Below are 19,968 nucleotides of genomic sequence, written 5' to 3'. Positions count from 1 at the left end.
TGAGAAATACCAAGGAACAGAAAACTTTAGTGGGAGCGGTATACAGACCCCCAAACAGTAATGCGAACATTGGGGATGGCATTAAATGGGAAATTAGAGAAGCGTGCAATAAGGGCACAGCAGTTATCATGGGTGACTTTAATCTACACATAGATTGGGCTAACGAAATAAGTAACAATGCTGTGGAGGAGGAATTCCTGGAGCGTATACGGGATGCTTTCCTGGACCAATATGTCGAGGAACCAACTGGAGACAAGGGCATCTTAGACTGCGTACTGTAGAGTCATAGAGTCATAGAGTCATAGAGTTATACAGCACGGATAGAGGCCCTTCGGCCCATCGTGTCCGTGCCGGCCATCAAGCCCTGTCTAATCTAATCCCATATTCCAACATTTGGTCCGTAGCCTTGTATGTTATGGCATTTCAAGGGCTCATCCAAATGCTTCTTAAATGTTGTGAAGGTTCCTGCCTCCGCAACCCTTTCAGGCAGTGAGTTCCAGACTCCAACCACCCTCTGGGTGAAAAAGTTCTTTCTCAAATCCCCTCTAAACCTCCCACCCTTTACCTTGAATCTATGCCCCCTAGTTATTGACCCTTCTACTTAGGGAAAAAGCTCCTCAGTATCCATCCTATCTATGCCCCTCATAATTTTGTACACCTCAATCATGTCCCCGCTCAGCCTCCTCTGCTCCAAGGAAAACAAACCCAATCTGCCCAGTCTTTCTTCATAGCTGAAGCGCTCCAGCCCTGGTAACATCCTGGTGAATCTCCTCTGCACCCTCTCCAAAGCGATCACATACTTCCTGTAGTGTGGCGACCAGAACTGCACACAGTATTGCAGCTGTGGCCTAACCAGTGTTTTATACAGCTCCATCGTAACCTCCTTGCTCTTATATTCTATGCCTCGGCTAATGAAGGCAAGTATCCCATATGCCTTTTTTACCACCTTATCCACCTGTTCCGCCGCCTTCAGGGATCTGTGTACTTGCACACCCAGATCCCTCTGCCCCTCCGTCTTGCCTAGGGTCTTACCATTCATTGTGTATTCCCTTGCCTTGTTAGTCCCCCCAATGTGCATCGCCTCGCACTTTTCCGGGTTAAATTCCATTTGCCACTGTTCCGCCCATCTGCCCAACCCATCTATATCGTCCTGCAGACTGAGGCTACCCTCCTCGCTATTTACCACCCTACCAATTTTTGTATTATCCGCAAACTTACTGATCATACCTTTTACATTCATATCCAAGTCATTAATGTAGACCACAAACAGCAAGGGACCCAGCACCGATCCCTGTGGTACCCCACTGGCCACAGGCTTCCAGTCACAAAAACAACCTTCGACCATCACCCTCTGCCTTCTGCCACTAAGCCAGTTTTGTATCCAATGTGCCAAGGCACCCTGGTTTCCATGGGCTCTTACCTTCTTGACCAGTCTCCTGTGCGGGACTTTATCGAAGGCCTTACTGAAATCCATGTATACCACATCCAGTGCATTACCCTCATCCACACACCTAGTCACCCCCTCAAAAAATTCAATCAAATTAGTCAGACATGATCTTCCCTTGACAAAGCCATGTTGACTATCCCTGATTAATCCTTGTCTCTCCAAGTGGAGACTAATTTTGTCCCTCAGAATTTTTTCCAATAATTTTCCTACCACTGATGTTAGGCTCACAGGCCTGTAGTTCCCCAGTTTTTCCCTACTTTCCTTCTTGAATAATGGTACTACATTAGCGGTTCTCCAGTCCTCTGGCACATCCCCTGTGGCCAGAGAGGTCCTGAATATATGTGTTAGAGCCCTCGCAATCTCTTCCTTTGCCTCACACAGCAGCCTGGGATACATTTCGTCCGGGCCTGGGGATTTATCCATTTTTAGGCCTGTTAAAACCGCCAATACCTCCTCCCTCTCGATGTTAATATGTTCGAGCATATCACAGTCCCCCCGCCCTATTTCTATGTCTACATCGTCCTCCTCCATAGTGAAAACAGATGCAAAAAATTCATTTAGAACCCCTCCTACATCTTCCGGCTCCACACACAGATTGCCACTTTTGTCCCTAATAGGCCCTATTTTTTCCCTAGTTATCCTCTTGCCCTTAATATACTTATAAAACATCTTAGGATTTTCCTTTATTTTGCTCGCCAGTGTTATTTCATGGCCCCTCCTTGATCTCCTAATTTCTTTTTTAAGTATCCCCCTGCACTTTTTGTACTCCTCTAGGGCTTCCTCCGTCTTTAGCCTTTTGTATCTGCCAAAAGCACTCCTTTATTTCCTAATCCATTCTCGTATATCCCCAGCTATCCAAGGTTCCCTGTGGTTTTTGGAACCACCCTTGACCTTTACGGGAACATGTTGCCATTGTATGATCTCAATCTCCCTTCTGAAAGCCTGCCATTGCTCCGATGCAGATTTTCCCACAAGTAGCTGATCCCAGTCCCTTTTGGCCAGATCCTGCCTTATCCTATTAAAATCGGCCTTCCCCCAATTTAGAACCTTTATTTCCGGCCCATCCCTGTCCTTTTCCATGACATTTCCATATGTCATGAGAAAGGATTAATTAGCAATCTTGTTGCGCGAGGCCCCTAGGGGCGGAGCGATCAAAATGTGATAGAATTCTTCATTAAGATGGAGAGTGAAGTAGTTGACTCAGAGACTAGGGTCCTGAATTTAAATAAATGAAACTACTGTGATATGAGTTGCGAGCTGGGTAGGATCGATTGGGTGGATAGGCAATGGCAAACATTCAAAGATCGCACAGATAAATTACAGAATTTGTTCATCCCTGTTTGGCATAACAATAAAACAAAAAAGGTGACTCAACCATGGATAACAAGGGAAATTAAGGATAGCATAAAACCCAAGAGAGAACATACAAATTGGCCAGAAAAAGCAGTAAACCTGAGGACTGGGAGCAGTTTTGGATTCAGCAAAGGAGGAAAAAGGAATTAATCAAGAGGTTGAAATAGAGTATGAGAGTAAGCTTCAGTGAACATAAAAACTGACTGTAAAAGCTTTTATAGACATGTGAAGAGAAAAAGATTGGTGAAGTCAAACATAGGTCCCTTGCAGTCAGAATCAGGGGAATTTTTAATGGGGATCACAGAAATGGCAGATCAATTAAATACATACATTGGTTCTGTTTTCAGAAAGGAGGACAATAATAATCTCCAAGAGATGTCGGCGAACATAGGTTCTAATGAGAGGGAGGAACTGAATGAAATCAGTATTTGTAGGGAAATGGTGTTAGGGAAATTGACGCGATTGAAGGCCAATAAATCCCGAGGGCCTCATCATCTACATCCTAGGGTGCTTAAGGAAGTGACCCTCGAAATAGTAGATGCAATGCTGGTCATCTTCCAAAATTCTATAGACTCTGCAACAGTTCCCATGGATTGGAGGGTAGCTAATGTTCCCCCACTGTTCAAAAAAGGTGGTAGAGAGAAAACGTGGAATTATAGACCAGTAAGCCTGACATCAGTAGTAGGGAAAATGCTAGAGTCCATTCTAAAAAATATTATAGTAGAGCACTTGGAAAACAGTGACAAGATCGGGCAAAGTCAACATGGATTTACAAAAGGTAAATCGTGCTTGACTGATCTACTGGAATTTTATGAGGATGTAACTGGTAGAACAGATGAGGGAGAACCAGTGGATGTGGTGTATTTGGACTTTCAGAAGGCTTTTGATAAGGTCCCGCATAAGAGATTAGCGTGTAATCTTAAGGCACATGGGATTGGGGGCAAGGTACTGACATGGATAGATGACTGGTTGGCAGACAGGAAGCAAAGAGTTGAAATAAACGGGTTTTTTTCTGAGTGGCAGGCTGTGACTACTGCGGTACTGCAGGGATCAGTCCTAGGACCCCAGCTATTCACAATATATATTAATGATCTAGGCGAGGAAACTAGATGTAATATCTCCAAGTTTGCAGACGACACAAAGCTGGGTGGGTGTGTGTGCTGTGAGGAGGGTGCCGAGAAACTCCAGTATGATTTGGACAGGTTTGGTGATTGGGCAGATGCATGGTAGATGCAGTATAATGTGGATACATGCGAGGTTATCCACTTTGGTGGCCAAAACAGGAAGGCAGATTAATACCTGAACGGCAATAGATTGGGAGAAGTGGCAGTGCAACGAGAGCTGGGCGTCCTTTTGCACCAGTCGCTGAAGGTAAGTATGCAGGTGTAGGAGGCGGTTAAGAAGGCAAATGGTATGTTGGCCTTTGTAGCGAGAGGGTTTGAGTACAGGAACAAGGATGTATTGCTGCAGTTGTACAGGGCCTTGGTGAGCCCACACCTTGAGTATTGTGTGCAGTTTTGGTCGCCTTATCTGATGAAGGATGTTCTTGCCATGGAGGGAGCGCAGCGAAGATTCACCAGACTGATACCTGGGGTGGCAGGAATGACGTATGAGGAGAGCTTGGGCCGATTGGGCTTATACTCGCTGGAGTTTAGAAGAATGAGAGGGGATCTCATTGAAACTTATAAAATTCTAACAGGACTAGACAGATTAGATGCTGGAAGGATGTTCCCGATGGCGGGGGAGTCCAGAACCAGGTGTCATAGTCTAAGGATAAGGGGGAAGCCATTTAGGACAGAGCTGAGGAGGAATTTCTTCACCCAGAGAGTGGTGAACCTGTGGAATTCTCTACCACAGAAGGCAGTAGATGCCAATTCATTAAATATATTGAAGAAGCTTTTGGATATATTTCTTAAGGCTAAAGGGATTAAGGGATATTGGGGGAAGGCAGGGACAGGGTACTGAGTTTAATGATCAGCCATGATCTCATTGAATGGCGGAGCAGGCTCGAGGGGCCAAATGGCCTACATCTGCTCCCATCTTCTATGTTTCTATGTTTCTTCCTCGACTTCTCCATCTCCATCTCTGGGGATAGGTTATTGACCAACATTCACTACAAGCCCACTGACTCCCACAGCTACGTGGACTACACTTCCTCCCACTGCGACTCCTGTAAGGACTCTATACACTCTCCCAGTTTCTCCATCTCCCCTGCATCTGCTCCGTCGATGCCACCTTCCACACCAGTGCTTCCGACATGTCTTCCTATTTCCTCAACCAAGGATTCCCCTCTACCATGGTTGACACAGCCCTCGATCGTGTCCATTCTATCACCCGCACATCTGCCCTCATCCCTGCCCCTCCCTCCCGGACCCACGATAGGTTTCCCCTTGTCCTCACCTTTCACCCCACCAGCCTTCACATTCAATGGATCATCCTCTGCCATTTCCGCCACCTCCAACGTGATCCCACCAAAGGAGATGCAACACCTGCCCTTATACCTCCCCCCCTTCCCACTGGCCAGGGCCCCAAACACGCCTTCCAGGTGAAACAGCGATTTACTTGTACTTCTTGCAAACTAGTATAATGTATTCGCTGCTCACGATGTGGTCTCCTCTACGTTGGGGAGACCAAACGTGGATTGGGTGACTGCTTTGCAGAACACCTCCATTGAGTCCGTAAGGATGACCCCGAGCTTCCGGTCACCAGTCCTTTTAATTCACCGCCCCATTCCACTCAGACCTCGGCCCCCATTACATTTTTACTTATATTTTTTATCCATAACTTTGTTTTGGCCCTCCCCCTTTTTTTCTCTCCCACATGGCAGCTGCCTCCCATTCTGCCAGCGCATTTCACATCTAATCCAGAGCCGTTTATTGTCTCCACTATTCCTACCACCATCTCGTCTCGTTTTGAATACCGCTTAATGTCTCTTCACTTCTCTTTTGTTCTTTCCCAGCCTGGCCTTTTAATCTGTTTCATTCCGTGTGCTTTTTCAGTCTTGACAAAGGGTTTCGACCTGAAACGTTGAGTCTATTTCTCTCTCCATGGATGTTGCCTGGCCTGCTGAGTTTTTCCAGCATTTTCTGTTGTTATTTCGGATTTCCGGCATCTGCAGTATTTTGCTATCGTTTAAAGTAATGTCCTTGCTTTTCAATTAAATTCCACTTGAATTGAACCTCCTTGCTTTGTTTGCGTTCTTATGCCCTTGTTAACTTCCATTGCTAGTTTTAATTATTAGTTTAAGTGTATCTTTTGTTCCTCTATCTCAATTAAGCGTTTATTTTCCAAAGATTTTGTGGCCTCCTTATGCTGCTTATGAAAATGCACCACCTAACACTTACCGATAAAAAAATTAATTTACCATTTACACACCCATTCTGCAAGTTTATTAATATCTTCTAATATTTTGTTGCAATCTTCCTCGGTATTAACTATAGCCCCCAGATTGGTGTACTCCATTTATTTAAAATTGTACTTCCAAATCCCAAGTACAAATCGTTTATGCAAATGATGAACAGTAGCAGTCCCTGCACCGATCCTTGGGGAACACCAGTTCTGAGCTTCCACCAGTCTGATAAATACCTTTAACCCCAACTATCTGTTTTCTGTTTTGTAGCCAGGTAGCTATCTATTCTGCTACTTGTCCTCTGACTCCACATCGCCTGACGTCAGTCCTGTTTCTATGACGTGCTAACTTATCGAAGACCTTTTTCAAATCCATGTATATTGCACCCACCACATTACCCTTGTCTGTATTGTCTGTAACTTCTTCTTTAATTCAATAACGTTGGTAAAGCATGACTTTCTCTTAAAATCCGTGTTGACTATTCTTTATTACATATAAAAGCAAAACACTGTAGTTGCTGGAAATCTGAAATAAAAACAGAAAATACTGGAAATATTATGCAGGTCAGGCAGCATCTTTGGTGACACTGACAGAGTTAACGTTTCAGATCGATGGTTTTTCACCAGAACTGGAAAAATATGTAACAGGTTTTTAAGCAAGTACAGTAGTGGGAAAGCTGGGAGTGGAGCAAAGAACATACGCAAAGTCAGGGGAGAATAAATGACAAAACTGGTGATAGTGCCAAGCAAAAGGAAATGGTAATGGGACAAGTAACGAAACTAAAGTTGGGTCTAGTGGAGGTGTAAATGGGAACAGCAGAATCATCAGCAATGGCTGCCATCTGAAAGAAATACAGCAAAGTTATGATCTGAAATTGTTCAACTCAATTTTGAATCCGGAAGGCTGTAATGTGTCTAATCAATAGACGAGGAGCTGTTCCTTGAGCTGACATCGAACTTCCAATTTCAGCAATTGCTGTGTTTTTACTATCCGGTCTGACCCCATATGATCAGCATCCCATACGCCCCTAACTCAGTGAATTTCGAGATCGGCACAATGCTGCACTAATCTTCCATCACCATCACCTCCGTGCCCACTTATCTGGCCAGAATCTGCCCCCGCACAGAGAATGCTTCCTACCATTTTCAGAATTCTCGTTCCCCCTATACCCGTTGCTCTGGCCTCCTACCGTCTCTAGTTCCTTTCATTGGGAACTGCCAACGTGACATCGGCCGTCTCAGTTTCTCTGCTCCACTCACTCACTCTAATCTACCTCCCTCTGACATTGCAGCAATCCATTCTCTCGTACCTAATCCTAATATTGTCATTAAACCTGCTGGCAAGGGTGGCGCTGCTGTTGATTGGCGAACCGACCTCTAACTTGTAGAGTCTGAACGCCCAGTCTCTGAAGCCACCTCGTACCTCCCCGTGGACCAAGACCCCACCACCGAACATCAAGCCATCATTTGAAAGACGGTTGCCGACCGCATCTTCCCTCAATGGCCTCCAACCTCATAGACCCCCAACCCCACACAGCCCGATTCTACATCCATCCCAAGATCTACAAACAGGACTGCCCTGGTAGACCCAATGTTTCAGCCTGTTCTCGCCCCATGGAAATGATTCCTTCCTATCTCGACTTTTTTTCTCAACTTATCCAGCCTCTTCACGCCTGCATCCATGAATCTTCTGACACCTTCCACTACTTGAACAGCTTCCAGTTTCCTGGCACTACCCATCTGCTTTTCGCCATGGACTCTACACATCCATCCCCCACCAGGACGGCCTGAAGATTCTCAGCTTCTTAATTGAATGGTGGGTCAACCAGTTCCCATCCACCACCATTCTCCCCTGCCTGGCTGAAAATGTTCTCACATTGAACAACATCTCATTTGACTCCACTCACTTCTTCCAAATAAATGGCATTGCTCTGGGAAGCCGTAGCTGTGCTTGTCTTTTCGTGGGATATGTGGAACATTCTTTGTTCCATTCCTAGTCAGGCCCCATTCCTCACATCTGATTCTGGAATGTTGGTGACTGTATCGATGCCATTTCCTCCTTTTGTGCCGAACTGGCAAATGTCATCAACTTTGTGAACAATTTCCAGCGCTACCTGGCCTTGACATGGTCAACCTGAGACTCTTCCCGCCCTCGACATCTCTCTCTCCATTTCTGGGGATAGGCTATCGACCAATATCCGCTATAAGCCTACTGACTCCCACAGCTAACTTAACTACATTTCCTCCCAGGCAGCTTCCTGTAAGGATTCTATTCCATTCTCCCAGTTTCTCCATCTCCATCGCATCTGTTCTGATGATGCCACCTTCCATCCTAGTGTTTCCGATATGTCTTCCTTTTTCCTCAACTGAGGATTCCCCTCCACCATGGTTGAAAGGGCACTCGAACTGTCCTTTCCATTGCCCGTACCTCTGCTCTTACCCCATTCCTCCCTCGCAGAACCACGATATGGTTCCCCTTGTCTTTACCTTCGACCCCACCAGCCTCCACATTCAACAGATCAACCTCCAACATTTCTGCCACTTCCAGCATGTTCCCACCACCAAACACATCTCCCCTCCCCCTTCAGCATTCTGAATGGACTGTTGCTTCCGCGACACCCTGGTCCAATCCTCAATCACCCTCAACACCCCGTCCCCTTCCCACAGCACCTTCCCATGCAAGCGCAGGAGAATCAATAGCTGCCATTTTACCACTTCCCTTCCCACCATCCAGGGCTCCAAACATTCCTTCCAGGTGGAACAGCGATTTACTTGTACTTCTTTAAATTTAGTATTGAGCATTCGCTGCTCACGATGCGGTCCCCTCTACATTGGGCAGGCCAAACGCAGATTGGTGTTCGCTTTGTGGAACACCTCCACTCAGTCTGCAAGCTGACACCAAGCTTCCAGTTACCTGTCATTTTTATTCTTTGCCCCCCTCCCACTCTGACCTCGCTGTCTTCAAACTCCTACACCAGTCAATGAAGCTCAACGTAAACTCAAGGAACAGCACTTCATCTTTCGGTAAGGAAATGTACAGAGTTCAGGACTCAACATTAAGTTCAGCAATATCAGATCATAACCTCTGCCCAAATGTTTTCTTGCAGTAGCTATTGCTGATGATTCTGTTACTCCTATTAATACCTCCTCTCGACACATATTGGTTTCTTTTGCCCCATTACCATCTCCTTTTGCCTTGCACCATCATCTCTTTTGTCTCTCAATCTCTCCTGCCTTCCACTCTATCACGGACCTTCCCTTTTGTTCTTTCTCCCCTCCCCAATTTCCCGCTCCTGCACTTGCTTAAAACCTGTTACATCTCTAACTTTATTCAAGTTCTGACGAATGGTCATCGTCCTGAAAATCTAATTCGGTTTCTCTCTCCGCAGATGCTGCCTGACCTGCTGAGTATTTCCAGAATGCTCTGTTTTTATTGTTTGTTTTATTTTCGATTTCTAGCTGTATTTCCATTAAATTTCTGAAATAATTATCGACACTAGTGAACACAACCGGTGCAATATGTGTTGTGCAGTATGAACACACAGAGTTACCAATCGAACCACCTGGACATTTCTTGTTTCATTGACAGAGCACAAAGAGATGCGGCTGGTGAAAGGAAAGCATCGCTGTGAGGGAAGAGTGGAAGTGTTCTACAATGGGACCTGGGGAACAGTGTGCTCGGAGAAACTGGATCGACATGATGCAGAAGTGATCTGTAAACAGTTACAGTGCGGCCCCCTCATATCTATTGAGTATAACACTCGGTTATTCGGAGCGGGATCCGGAACCATTTGGCTCGATGAGATGGAATGTAAATCACACGAGTCCTTCCTCTGGCAGTGTCAGTCAGACCCGTGGGGGGAACACAACTGTTATCACAGGGAGGATGCAGGTGTTGTTTGTTCAGGTAACACAAGGAACCGTTCAATGTGCGGGTGTCATTTAAAACATTGCTGTCCAATAGAGTCAGCATATTTCTCTTCTCAACAGAAGTCAAAGTGACGGAGAGGCCCCACAGCTCAAGGGTCTGCGATCGAGAATCTGATCCTAAACATGAACATTCACCAGGTGCTTCCTCCTCTTCATTATATCAACTATCTAACTTGTACTCCAGGCTTGTACTAAATAAATAACAATAAATGATTCTCTGTGATAGACTCGGGACAACCATTGCGCCTGGTTGGAGGCAACACCAACTGCTCCGGGAGAGTGGAGATATTGTCCAATAACAGCTGGGGCACGGTGTGTGATGACTCCTGGGATATGGCCGATTCCAATGTTGTCTGCAGACAGCTGGGTTGCGGCCCCGCTCTATTGGCCGCAGGAGGGGCCGCAATTGCCCAGGGGGCCGGCCTTATCTGGCTGGATGAGGTGAAGTGCACCGGAAGTGAATCCTTTCTGTCCGACTGTCGTTCCTCACCGGCAGGTCAACATGACTGTGATCACAAGGAAGATGCCAGTGTGATTTGTTCCGGTAAGGGTCGCAGGGCGTTTTCTCGTTCTGTGATCATTACTCATGGATTGCGGAAATTAAGAACAACGTTTATATTTTCAATATAAAATCCTTATATTTGAAGTTGATGAACTGTTTGTACAATATATTCCACAGGACTCGATTTGCCTCCTACTGCTTCTCCGTCCACACCTGCAGGTGCTTACCATTATTAGCACTATTATTAGTATTAATGTTAGCGTTCGTATTAGTGGTATTGGTGTTATTGACATTTTCTTGGTTGTGTTAATTTCTGTAGATAATGTGAGCAGTTCCAAATTGACTGGAACATTTTTAAAATACAAGGCGGACTGTGTCTGTGTTAAACCTTTCTGTAATCTTGTGATTAAGGACAGGGAGGAAAAACCACCTCCATCCCTGTTGCCGTCTGCATAACCCTCGGAGTCCTTCTAATCTGTGAGCTGATCGCACTGATGACGGTAATACAGAGAAAGTCCACAAGAAGAGGTGAGGCTCATATCTTGCCGCTGAATTAACACTTGATCTCAGATCGCTTCATACCCGGGCGAGTCTCCAGTTCACTTCATTTTCCATAGAGTGTCATGTTGTCTTGTTAGCAATAAATCTGAATTCGCTTTTGGCGAATTGTTCCATTCAATGTGCTGCTCGAATGAGTAAAATGTGACATTTAAAAGGGAGAGTTATTTAAAGTGTCCACATTCACTGTCCCAGTTCATCAGCCGGTACATGAGATTCCTGAAGAATTTAATTGCTGCAACAATGGGACAGAAAGTTTATTGAACTGTCTGGGCTGTGCGCTCAGTTATTTATTGGTCTGTAGTGCTTCCTTTATCCATTGGGTGTCCGTTCCACCCCTTCAGTTTCTGGGTCCGGATGCCCAATCTCGAACGCTCTGACCGGGTTCTGTCCACCATGTTGAGAGGTGACAGTTTTATAGGACTTTCTGCATTCTCCGGTGATTACTCTACATCCCAACACAACTATTCCACACCTATCTCACCCGCCCAGCACACTCCTGTACTGTGTATACAGCAAGGCTCCTCTCACACTGACGGGACATGCCAAAGAACCATCAGCTCCTTACTCGCGCTTCCAAACTGATGCTGTCCGCAGAGATCAGTCAACTTCACCCAGCTTCTCTTCAGCTGAACTCCCCGTGTGGCCCCGTAACCGAGCGATCAACTGGAGCTCATTTCTCCTGATATCCCCTCATTCCCTCTTCCCGAGGTCAATACAACTGGCCGCAGTCTGCTGGAAGTGAACATGTGTCTGCACAGAGACACAGACACACACACGGAATCACACACACAACTAAACTCCTCCACATTCACGCTAACTGATTCTGTCCCTTGACTATCACTATATCAGTTATTTGGATTTTTCCGCAGATGAATTCCCGTGAAACGCGCGTGAAGTGAATCAAAATGTTAATCTCCCCGCCCTCCCTCCAACAGGTGCTGTCACTCGCGGCAGGAAGTCACCTGCTTGTTTGTACCAAGCAATTTATGAAGAGATTGAGAATATTCCACCTGGCCAGGATTCCGCTCAGACCCAGGGTTCAGGTCTGTATTTTCCGTTTGATATTGAATCTTCACTGGACAAATGTTGCCTTCCCTTAAATACCCCTTTTAATGGTCAATGTACTGACTGGACACGATCAGCAGTCCGCTCACTGTCCCCATGTGAAGGAATCCTATCACAGTGAGAGTGTCTCTGTGTCCGTGTGTATAGTGAGAACAGCAATGGTTTGGGAAGATTCCCACTGGTCGGTATTTTTCACAGAATGGGATTTTGGGTTGTTTGTAAATAGAGAGCAGAGACGCTGTTTCTATTTCCCACCCGGCTCCACACGGACTCCTTCAGATATCTGAGCCCAGGAATAATAAACCCATCGGCTGATTGTATTTCTTACTTTATATTCACTCAAACATGACATGCAGTCACAGATTGATTGAAACCATCTTCATTCCTTCACTTATCGCCTTTCGTTTGGCCAGATATTCCGATCCCTACGTGTGTTTACGCGCTGTGTACGCACCCGCAGGGACATCGGAAATGCCGGTTTCATGCATGGTCTTGACAGATCCTCCACCTGCCCTGGAGAAGGGCCTCCGCGAGCAGAGAGTTCCGCTTTCTGGAGACCCTCCGCCCGCAGAGTATAGGAATAGGAAGATAGAACAGTTGAATGCGTGGCTAAAGGGATGGTGCAGGAGGGAGGGCTTTAGTTTCCTGGATCACTGGGTCTGCTTCTGGGAAAGGTGGAACTTGTACAAGTCGGACGGTTTACACCTGAACCAGAGGGGGACCAATATCCTTGCGGGGAGGTTTGCTAGCACTGTTGTGGGGGGGGGGGGTTAAACTAACTTGGCAGGGGGATGGGATACAGCGTGGAGCTATAGTAGGGGGTGATTTACGGAGGAAAAAACAAGTCAGCTGGGAAGGCAGAGCAAATATGTGAAGGCAAAAGGGAATATGGCAAGGCTGGAAGGCATTTATTTTAGTGCAAGGAGTCTTGCAAATAAGGTGCATGAACTGAAGTTGTTGTTGAACACATGGGAGTACGATATTGTTGCTATCACGGAGACATGGTTGAGGGAGGGTCAGGACTGGCAGCTCAATATTCCAGGGTATAGAATCTTCAGGCGAGACAGAGTGGGGTGTAAAAGGGGAGGGGGTGTTGCAATATTAATTAAGGAGTCAATTACTGCTGTAAGGAGGGATGATATATTAGCGGGTTCCTCTAATGAGGCCATATGGGTAGAACTTAAAAACAAAAAGGGGGCAAGCACTTTGCTGGGAGTGTACTATAGGCCCCCAAACAGCCAGGGGGAGATAGAGGAACAGATATGTAGGCAAATCTCAGAGAAGTGCGAAAATAATAGGGTAATAATAGTGGGGGTTTTCAACTTCCCCAATATTAATTGGGATAGTCAGAGTGTGAAAGGCTTAGAGGGTGCAGAATTCTTAAAGTGCATCCAGGAGAGCTTTTTGAGCCAACATGTAGAAAGTCCTACAAGAGAGGGGGCGGTACTGGACCTAATTCTAGGGAATGTAGCCGGGCAAGTGGTGGAAGTGTCAGTAGGAGAGCATTTTGGCGACAGTGACCATAATTCGGTGAGATTTAAGGTGGTCATGGAAAAAGACAAAGACGGCCCAGAAATAAGGGTTCTAAATTGGGGGAAGGCCGATTTTAATATGATAAGGCAGGATCTGGCCAAAGTGGACTGGGAGCAGCTACCTATAGGAAAATCCACATCAAAGCAGTGCGAGACTTTCAGAAGGGAAATAGAGAGAGTACAACACCAACATGTTCCCGTAAAGGTCAAGGGTGGGACCAACAAGCAAAGGGAACCTTGGATGACAAGGGATATACAAAAATGCATTAGGAAAAAAAGGGGGGCTTTTGGCAGTTACTAAAGACGGAGGAAGCCCTAGAGGAGTATAAAAAGTGCAGGGGCATATTTAAAAAAGAAATTAGGAGAGCGAGGAGGGGCCATGAAATAACACTGGCGAGCAAAATAAAGGAAAATCCTAAGATGTTTTCTAAGTATATTAAGGGCAAGAGGATAACCAGGGAAAGGGTAGGACCCATTCGGGACCAAAGTGGCAATCTGTGTGTAGAGCCAGATGATGTAGGCGGGGTTTTAAATGAATTTTTTGCATCTGTGTTCACTATGGAGAAAGACGATGTAGGCATAGAAATCGGGCAAGGGGACTGTGATATACTTGAACATATTAGCATCGAGAGGGAGGAGGTACTAGCGGTTTTAGCAGGCCAACAAGTGGATAAATCCTCAGGCCTGGACGAGATGTATCCCAGGCTGCTGTGGGAGGCAAAGGAGGAGATTGCAGGGGCTCTGACACAAATTTTCAGAACCCCTCTGGCCACAGGGTATGTACCAGAGGACTGGAGAACAGCTAACGTAGTACCATTATTCAAGAAGGGTAGCAGGGATAAACCAGGGAATTACAGGCCAGTGAGCCTAACATCTGTGGTAGGGAAATTATTGGAAAAAATTCTGAGGGACAAAATTAGTCTCCACTTGGAGAGGCAAGGATTAATCGGGGATAGTCAGCATGGCTTTGTCAAGGGTAAATCATGTCTGACCAATCTGATTGAATTTTTCGAGGGGGTGACTAGGTGTGTGAATGAGGGAAATGCTGTGGACGTGGTATTCATGGACTTCAGTAAGGCTTTTGACAAAGTCCCGCATAGGAGACTGGTCAAGAAGGTAAGAGCCCATGGGATCCAGGGTGCCTTGGCACGTTGGATCCTAAACTGGCTGAGTGGCAGGAGGCAGAGGGTGATGGTCGAAGGTTGTTTTTGTGACTGGAAGCCTGTGTCCAGTGGGGTACCTCAGGGATCGGTGCTGGCTCCCTTGATGTTTGTGATCTACATAAATGATTTGTATGAGAATGTAAAAGGTATGATCAGTAAGTTCGCAGATGCCACGAAAATTGGTGGGGTGGTAAATTGCGAGGAGGAAAGCCTCAGGATACAGGACGATATAAACGGGTTGGTCAGATGGGCGGAAAAGTGGGAAATGGAATTTAACCCTGAAAAGTGCGAGGGGATGCATTTTTGACAGAAAATAAGGCAAGGGAACACACAATGAGTGGTAGGACCCTAGGAAGCACATAGGGTCAGAGGGACCTTGGTGTACATGTATATAAATCCCTGAAGGCAGCGGAGCAGGTAGATAAGGTGGTTAAAAAGGCATATGGGATACTTGCCTTCATTAGCCGAGGCATAGAATATAAGAGCAGGGAGGTTACGATGGAGCTGTACAAAACGCTGGTAAGGCCACAGCTGGAGTATTGTGTGCAGTTCTGGTCGCCTCACTATAGGAAGGATGTGATTGCTTTGGAGAGGGTGCAGAGAAGATTCACCAGGATGTTACCTGGGATGGAGCGCCTCAGCTATGAAGAAAGACTAAACAGGCTGGGGTTGTTTTCCTTGGAGCAAAGAAGGCTGAGGGGGGACCTGATTGAGGTGTACAAAATGATGAGTGGCATAGATAGGGTAGATAAAGGGGAACTTTTCCCCTTAGTAGGGGGGTCAATAACAAGGGGGCATAGATTCAAGGTAAGGGGCTGGAGGTTTAGCGGGGATTTGAGGAGGAACATTTTCACCCAGAGGGTGGTTGGAGTCTGGAACTCACTGCCTGAAAGGTTGGTAGAGGCAGGAACCCTCACAACATTCAAGAAGCATTTGGATGAGCACTTGAAATGCCATTGCATACAAGGCTATGGACCAAATGCTGGAAAATGGGATTAGATTGGATAGGGCTTGATGGACGGCGCAGACACGATGGGCCGAAGGGCCTCTTTCTGTGCTGTATAACTCTATGACTCTATGACTCTATGACAGAAAACCCAAACAATTCTTACACCTGGTAAAAGCAGGCCTGCTTTAACCAGGATAAGTATTAAAAAGTAAAAAAAAACAATGTTTTCACTCATTTATCATGTAAAAATACTTTCAAAAAAGGTCAGTTTATTTTTAGCCCCGTAAAAAACTTTAATTATTTTGTTCCAAAAATATAATTAAAAAAAAAATATTTAACTTATTGTAATTTCAACTAATTTTCAAAAGGTGATGGCTTATTTTAAAATGTATTTAAAGTTTTACTATGTTTCCGGACTGTCTGTCAAGTGTATGAAGGGAGATTTCCTTCTTTGATTGGCTCCCTGGTGCCCACATGGTCCCAGGTACACTTGCGAACCGCATGTGCCTCTGGGATACGTGGGCCCGGCGCCCTTGGAGTTGGAGAAGCCCAGGAGCAGAACTATATTCACCTCAGGAGCCCTCAGGTAAGCCCGTGGAGTTTTTTCCAGATCGGCAGCCTCCGCACGCGGGAAGTCTCTGATCAGAAAATATGGCCCAAAATTGGCCTCGAAATTGCGGTTGCAGTCCTGCCGCGGGCGAACGACTCTGAACCACAACGAAAGTAGCCATGATGTGGAGATGCCGGTGTTGGACTGGGGTGGACAAATGTAGGAAGTCACACAACACCAGGTTATAGTCCAACAGCTTTATTTGAAATCACAAACTTTCGGAGCGCTGCTCCTTCGTCAGGTGGATGAAGGAGCAGCGCTCCGGAAGCTTGTGATTTCAAATAAAGCTGTTGGACTATAACCTGGTGTTGTGTGACTTCCTACAAGAAAAGTATGCAGCTACCTGCTGCCTCCAGACCTTTGCTCTGTTCCGCTCCTGGGCCTGCAGGCATCTACATGCGTAAATGCCCCATATCCCAGGGGCGCAAGCGGTTCGCAAGCAGTGTGCCAGTCCAATCAATCTCAATGGGGAATTCCTATTTTGCGTATGGGAATTCCATTTTAGTATGGAGTCTCGGTAACCAGAATGGTCCAGATTTCCTGGTGCCGATGACCGAGTATGCGGTGTGTACGCAGCCTCTAGTGCCCCGCAACCTCTGGGTTTCCACGATGCACATGCGCGAAAACCCAGAACATGCGATCTGTCAAGTATCAGCTCGACAGATCCACCGCATCCCCGGAAATGAACATTCGCTGGGGAGAACTGGGCTATTTACCCAACTACTGCCCAGCGAATGCCCGTGAAATTTACACCTGGTAAAAGCAGAGATAAGGACTTCTTTTAACAGCGTAAGACTTTCAGTAAATATTAAAATATTTTCTAATCATTTAAAAATAATAAACGTTTAAAATTAGTTTAGGTTATTTTAAGCCCCTTTAAATCATTTAAATTTATATTTTGCAAAATTAAATTTTGGCTTTATATGTTTTAGTAAATTGCATTTTAATTCATTTTGAATGTGTAATGATTTGATTTTAACTGGTGTGTAATTGTCTTTTTTATGGGATTCCTATCATGATTATGGGGATTCCCCTTTATGATTGGTTGGGCCGGCCCACGTGATCGCAAGGTATTTGCGAACTGCGTGCGCCCCGGGATACGTGGGCCTTTACACAGGTTTGCGCGGAGAGGCCCAGGAGCGCAAGTGTCCGAATATCCGTGACCATCAGGTCGGTTCGCACTATTCTTGCGGCTCGGAGGCATTCGCCCGCGGGAAGCCTGCGACCGCAAATTGAAAGCGCAGTTTCACACCACTTAAATAAAAATAAATAATCAGAGGTTCCAAATTAGTTAAAATACAATTTAATTAAACATTTAAAACAATTTTTCTTGTAGATTAAATATAAACATTTTTAATGGGGCAAAAATAACCTAAACTAATTTTAAATATTTACATTACTTTAAAAAATGTATTTCAAGAATTATTTAAACCATTACGCTGGTAAAAGAAGGCCATACCACTGTTTTTACCAGGCCTAAGGGCTTTGTGGGCATTCGCTGGGCAGTAGTTGGGCAAATAGTCCAACTCTGCACCAGTGAATGTCAATTTCCTGCGGATTCGAACGATCTGTAAAACAGAATCTGGACAGATTGCAAGTTGTGGGTTGTCGGGCATCAAACGCGTAACCCCGGAACTTGCGGGAAACTTACGATGGTGTGTGTACGCCGTCATATGTCACGGAAAATCCGGGCCATTATTTCCAGTATTAGCTGACCTTGGATTCTCTGTCACTAACATTTCATTTTATTCCCTTTAAACAATCCCATAAAAACTCGCTGCTTTTATGAGGCGACAGCCGCATTGTCCCAGATTCCATTTCTCTCGGAGTCTGGATTCCTGTATCTGGAACATGTTCCTCGCAGGAAATCCTAACCAGGGATTGGTTGTTTCTATCCGACTTATTCTAACAGGTTGTATTGTTATGTATAACTTTAATTTACAAATTGTTCTTTAGGATATTAGAACAATAACGCTTATCGAATCGGTGAAACCTTTGTCTTGGGCTATTGTTAGGGAGGGATTTAACCGTTAACATAAATCATTTGGTTAAAAAACAGATGGATGAACGAATCGGATATTGTCCTCCTTGCACTATTTTCTGGCCCATGAGTGGGGCGGGGGCCAATTTTTGCAGTCACCGCTGGCGGTTTTAGAGTCTCTGTAAATGAAAGAGATGATGGGAGGGTGGAGGGATCATGATCAGGAAACCCCGTTCACTCGCTCTGTATTAACAACTATGTTATAGACTATTCTCTCTGCTCTGATACCTGAGATATTGCCTGTACTAATGGGCTGTAATGTATATTATTGAGTCTGACAGCTGGGAGGCCGTCACTTATGATCCATCCGTAGTTTCCCTGATACGGTAATGTGGGCCTTCCTCCAGAACCGCTGCAGTCCTTGTGGTGAAGGATTCCCAAAATGGTGTCAGTTACCAAATTCCAGGACAGTGTCACAGGGGTGATGAAGCGATTATAGGGCTGGAAATTGCTGTCAGAGGCTTCCCGCGGGGGAATGCCTCTGAACCACAAGTAAACTCAGCACCTACCTGGTGCCCCTGGACCTTCGGACACTTGCGCTCCTGGGCCTCCTGGCATAAGCCTGTGTAAAGGCCCACGTATCCCAGGAGCACTTGCAAGCGCCCCTGTGATAAGGTGGGCCAGCCCAATAAATCACAAAGGGGGATTCTCATTCTTATGGGGATTCAATTTAAAGAAAGACTTGCATTTATATAGCGCCTTTCACGACCACTGGACGCCTCAAAGCACTTTTCAGTTAATGAAGTACTTTTGGAGTGCAGTCACTGTTGCAATGTGGGAAATGCGGCAGGCAAGTTGCGCACAGCAAGCTCCCACAAACAGCAATGTGATAATGACCGGATAATCTGTTCTTGTTATGTTGATTGAAGGACAAATATTTACATACGGAATCCACTTAAGCATAATAGGAATCCCCTAAAAAAGTACATTTTAACAAAACTGAAATAAAAATAAATCATCACATGGTCAAAATTAATTAAAATAAAATGTAATTAAACATTTAAAAGAAAATTTAATTTTTGAAAAATAAATTTAAACTTTTTTCAAGGGGCAAAAAATATCGGAAACTAATTTTAAACGTTTATATATGTTTAAATCATTTAAATAAATGTATTTTACTATGTATTTAAATGCTTACACTGGTACAAGAAGGCATTACTCTTGCTTTTACCAGGTGTAAGTGTTGTGTTTATTCGCTGGGCGGTAGTTGGGCAAAGAGCCGAGCCCTGCGCCAGCGAATGTCCATTTCCTGCGGGTGAGCACGATCTGTCAAACAGAATCTTGACAGATTGCAAGGTCTGCGTTTTTGTTCAAGTGCATCACATGTGGAAACACGGAGCTTGTGGGACACTTATGACCATGTACATTGTGTGTATGCGATCATAGGCCCCGGAGAATCCGGTTTATGTTTTCTGCTCCGATATCCTGAACAACCTCTCCAATAACCATCCATTATTTGTGTTTGAC

General features: G+C 45.4%; 1 protein-coding gene across 1 annotated transcript in view; it reads left to right on the top strand.

Moving 5' to 3' along the window:
* The window catches only part of LOC147083902 (scavenger receptor cysteine-rich domain-containing protein DMBT1-like), a 47,378-nt gene that overhangs the window by 25,133 nt on the left and 2,277 nt on the right, over positions 1–19,968 (top strand). Inside the window, exons 9-14 of the mRNA XM_085980058.1 lie at positions 9,738–10,070; positions 10,148–10,201; positions 10,314–10,622; positions 10,758–10,799; positions 10,992–11,108; positions 12,077–12,184. Coding sequence (XP_085836184.1) covers positions 9,738–10,070; positions 10,148–10,201; positions 10,314–10,622; positions 10,758–10,799; positions 10,992–11,108; positions 12,077–12,184 — 963 coding nt within the window. The remainder of the gene's footprint in view (positions 1–9,737; positions 10,071–10,147; positions 10,202–10,313; positions 10,623–10,757; positions 10,800–10,991; positions 11,109–12,076; positions 12,185–19,968) is intronic.

The sequence above is a fragment of the Somniosus microcephalus genome, unplaced genomic scaffold, assembly GCF_052327205.1.
Source record: "Somniosus microcephalus isolate GS21.2 unplaced genomic scaffold, FLI_Smic_1.0 scaffold19, whole genome shotgun sequence".
In the NCBI taxonomy this organism is placed as follows: domain Eukaryota; kingdom Metazoa; phylum Chordata; class Chondrichthyes; order Squaliformes; family Somniosidae; genus Somniosus; species Somniosus microcephalus.
The sequence above is the reverse complement of the archived record's forward strand: the minus strand, read 5'-3'. Positions and strand labels throughout refer to the sequence as shown.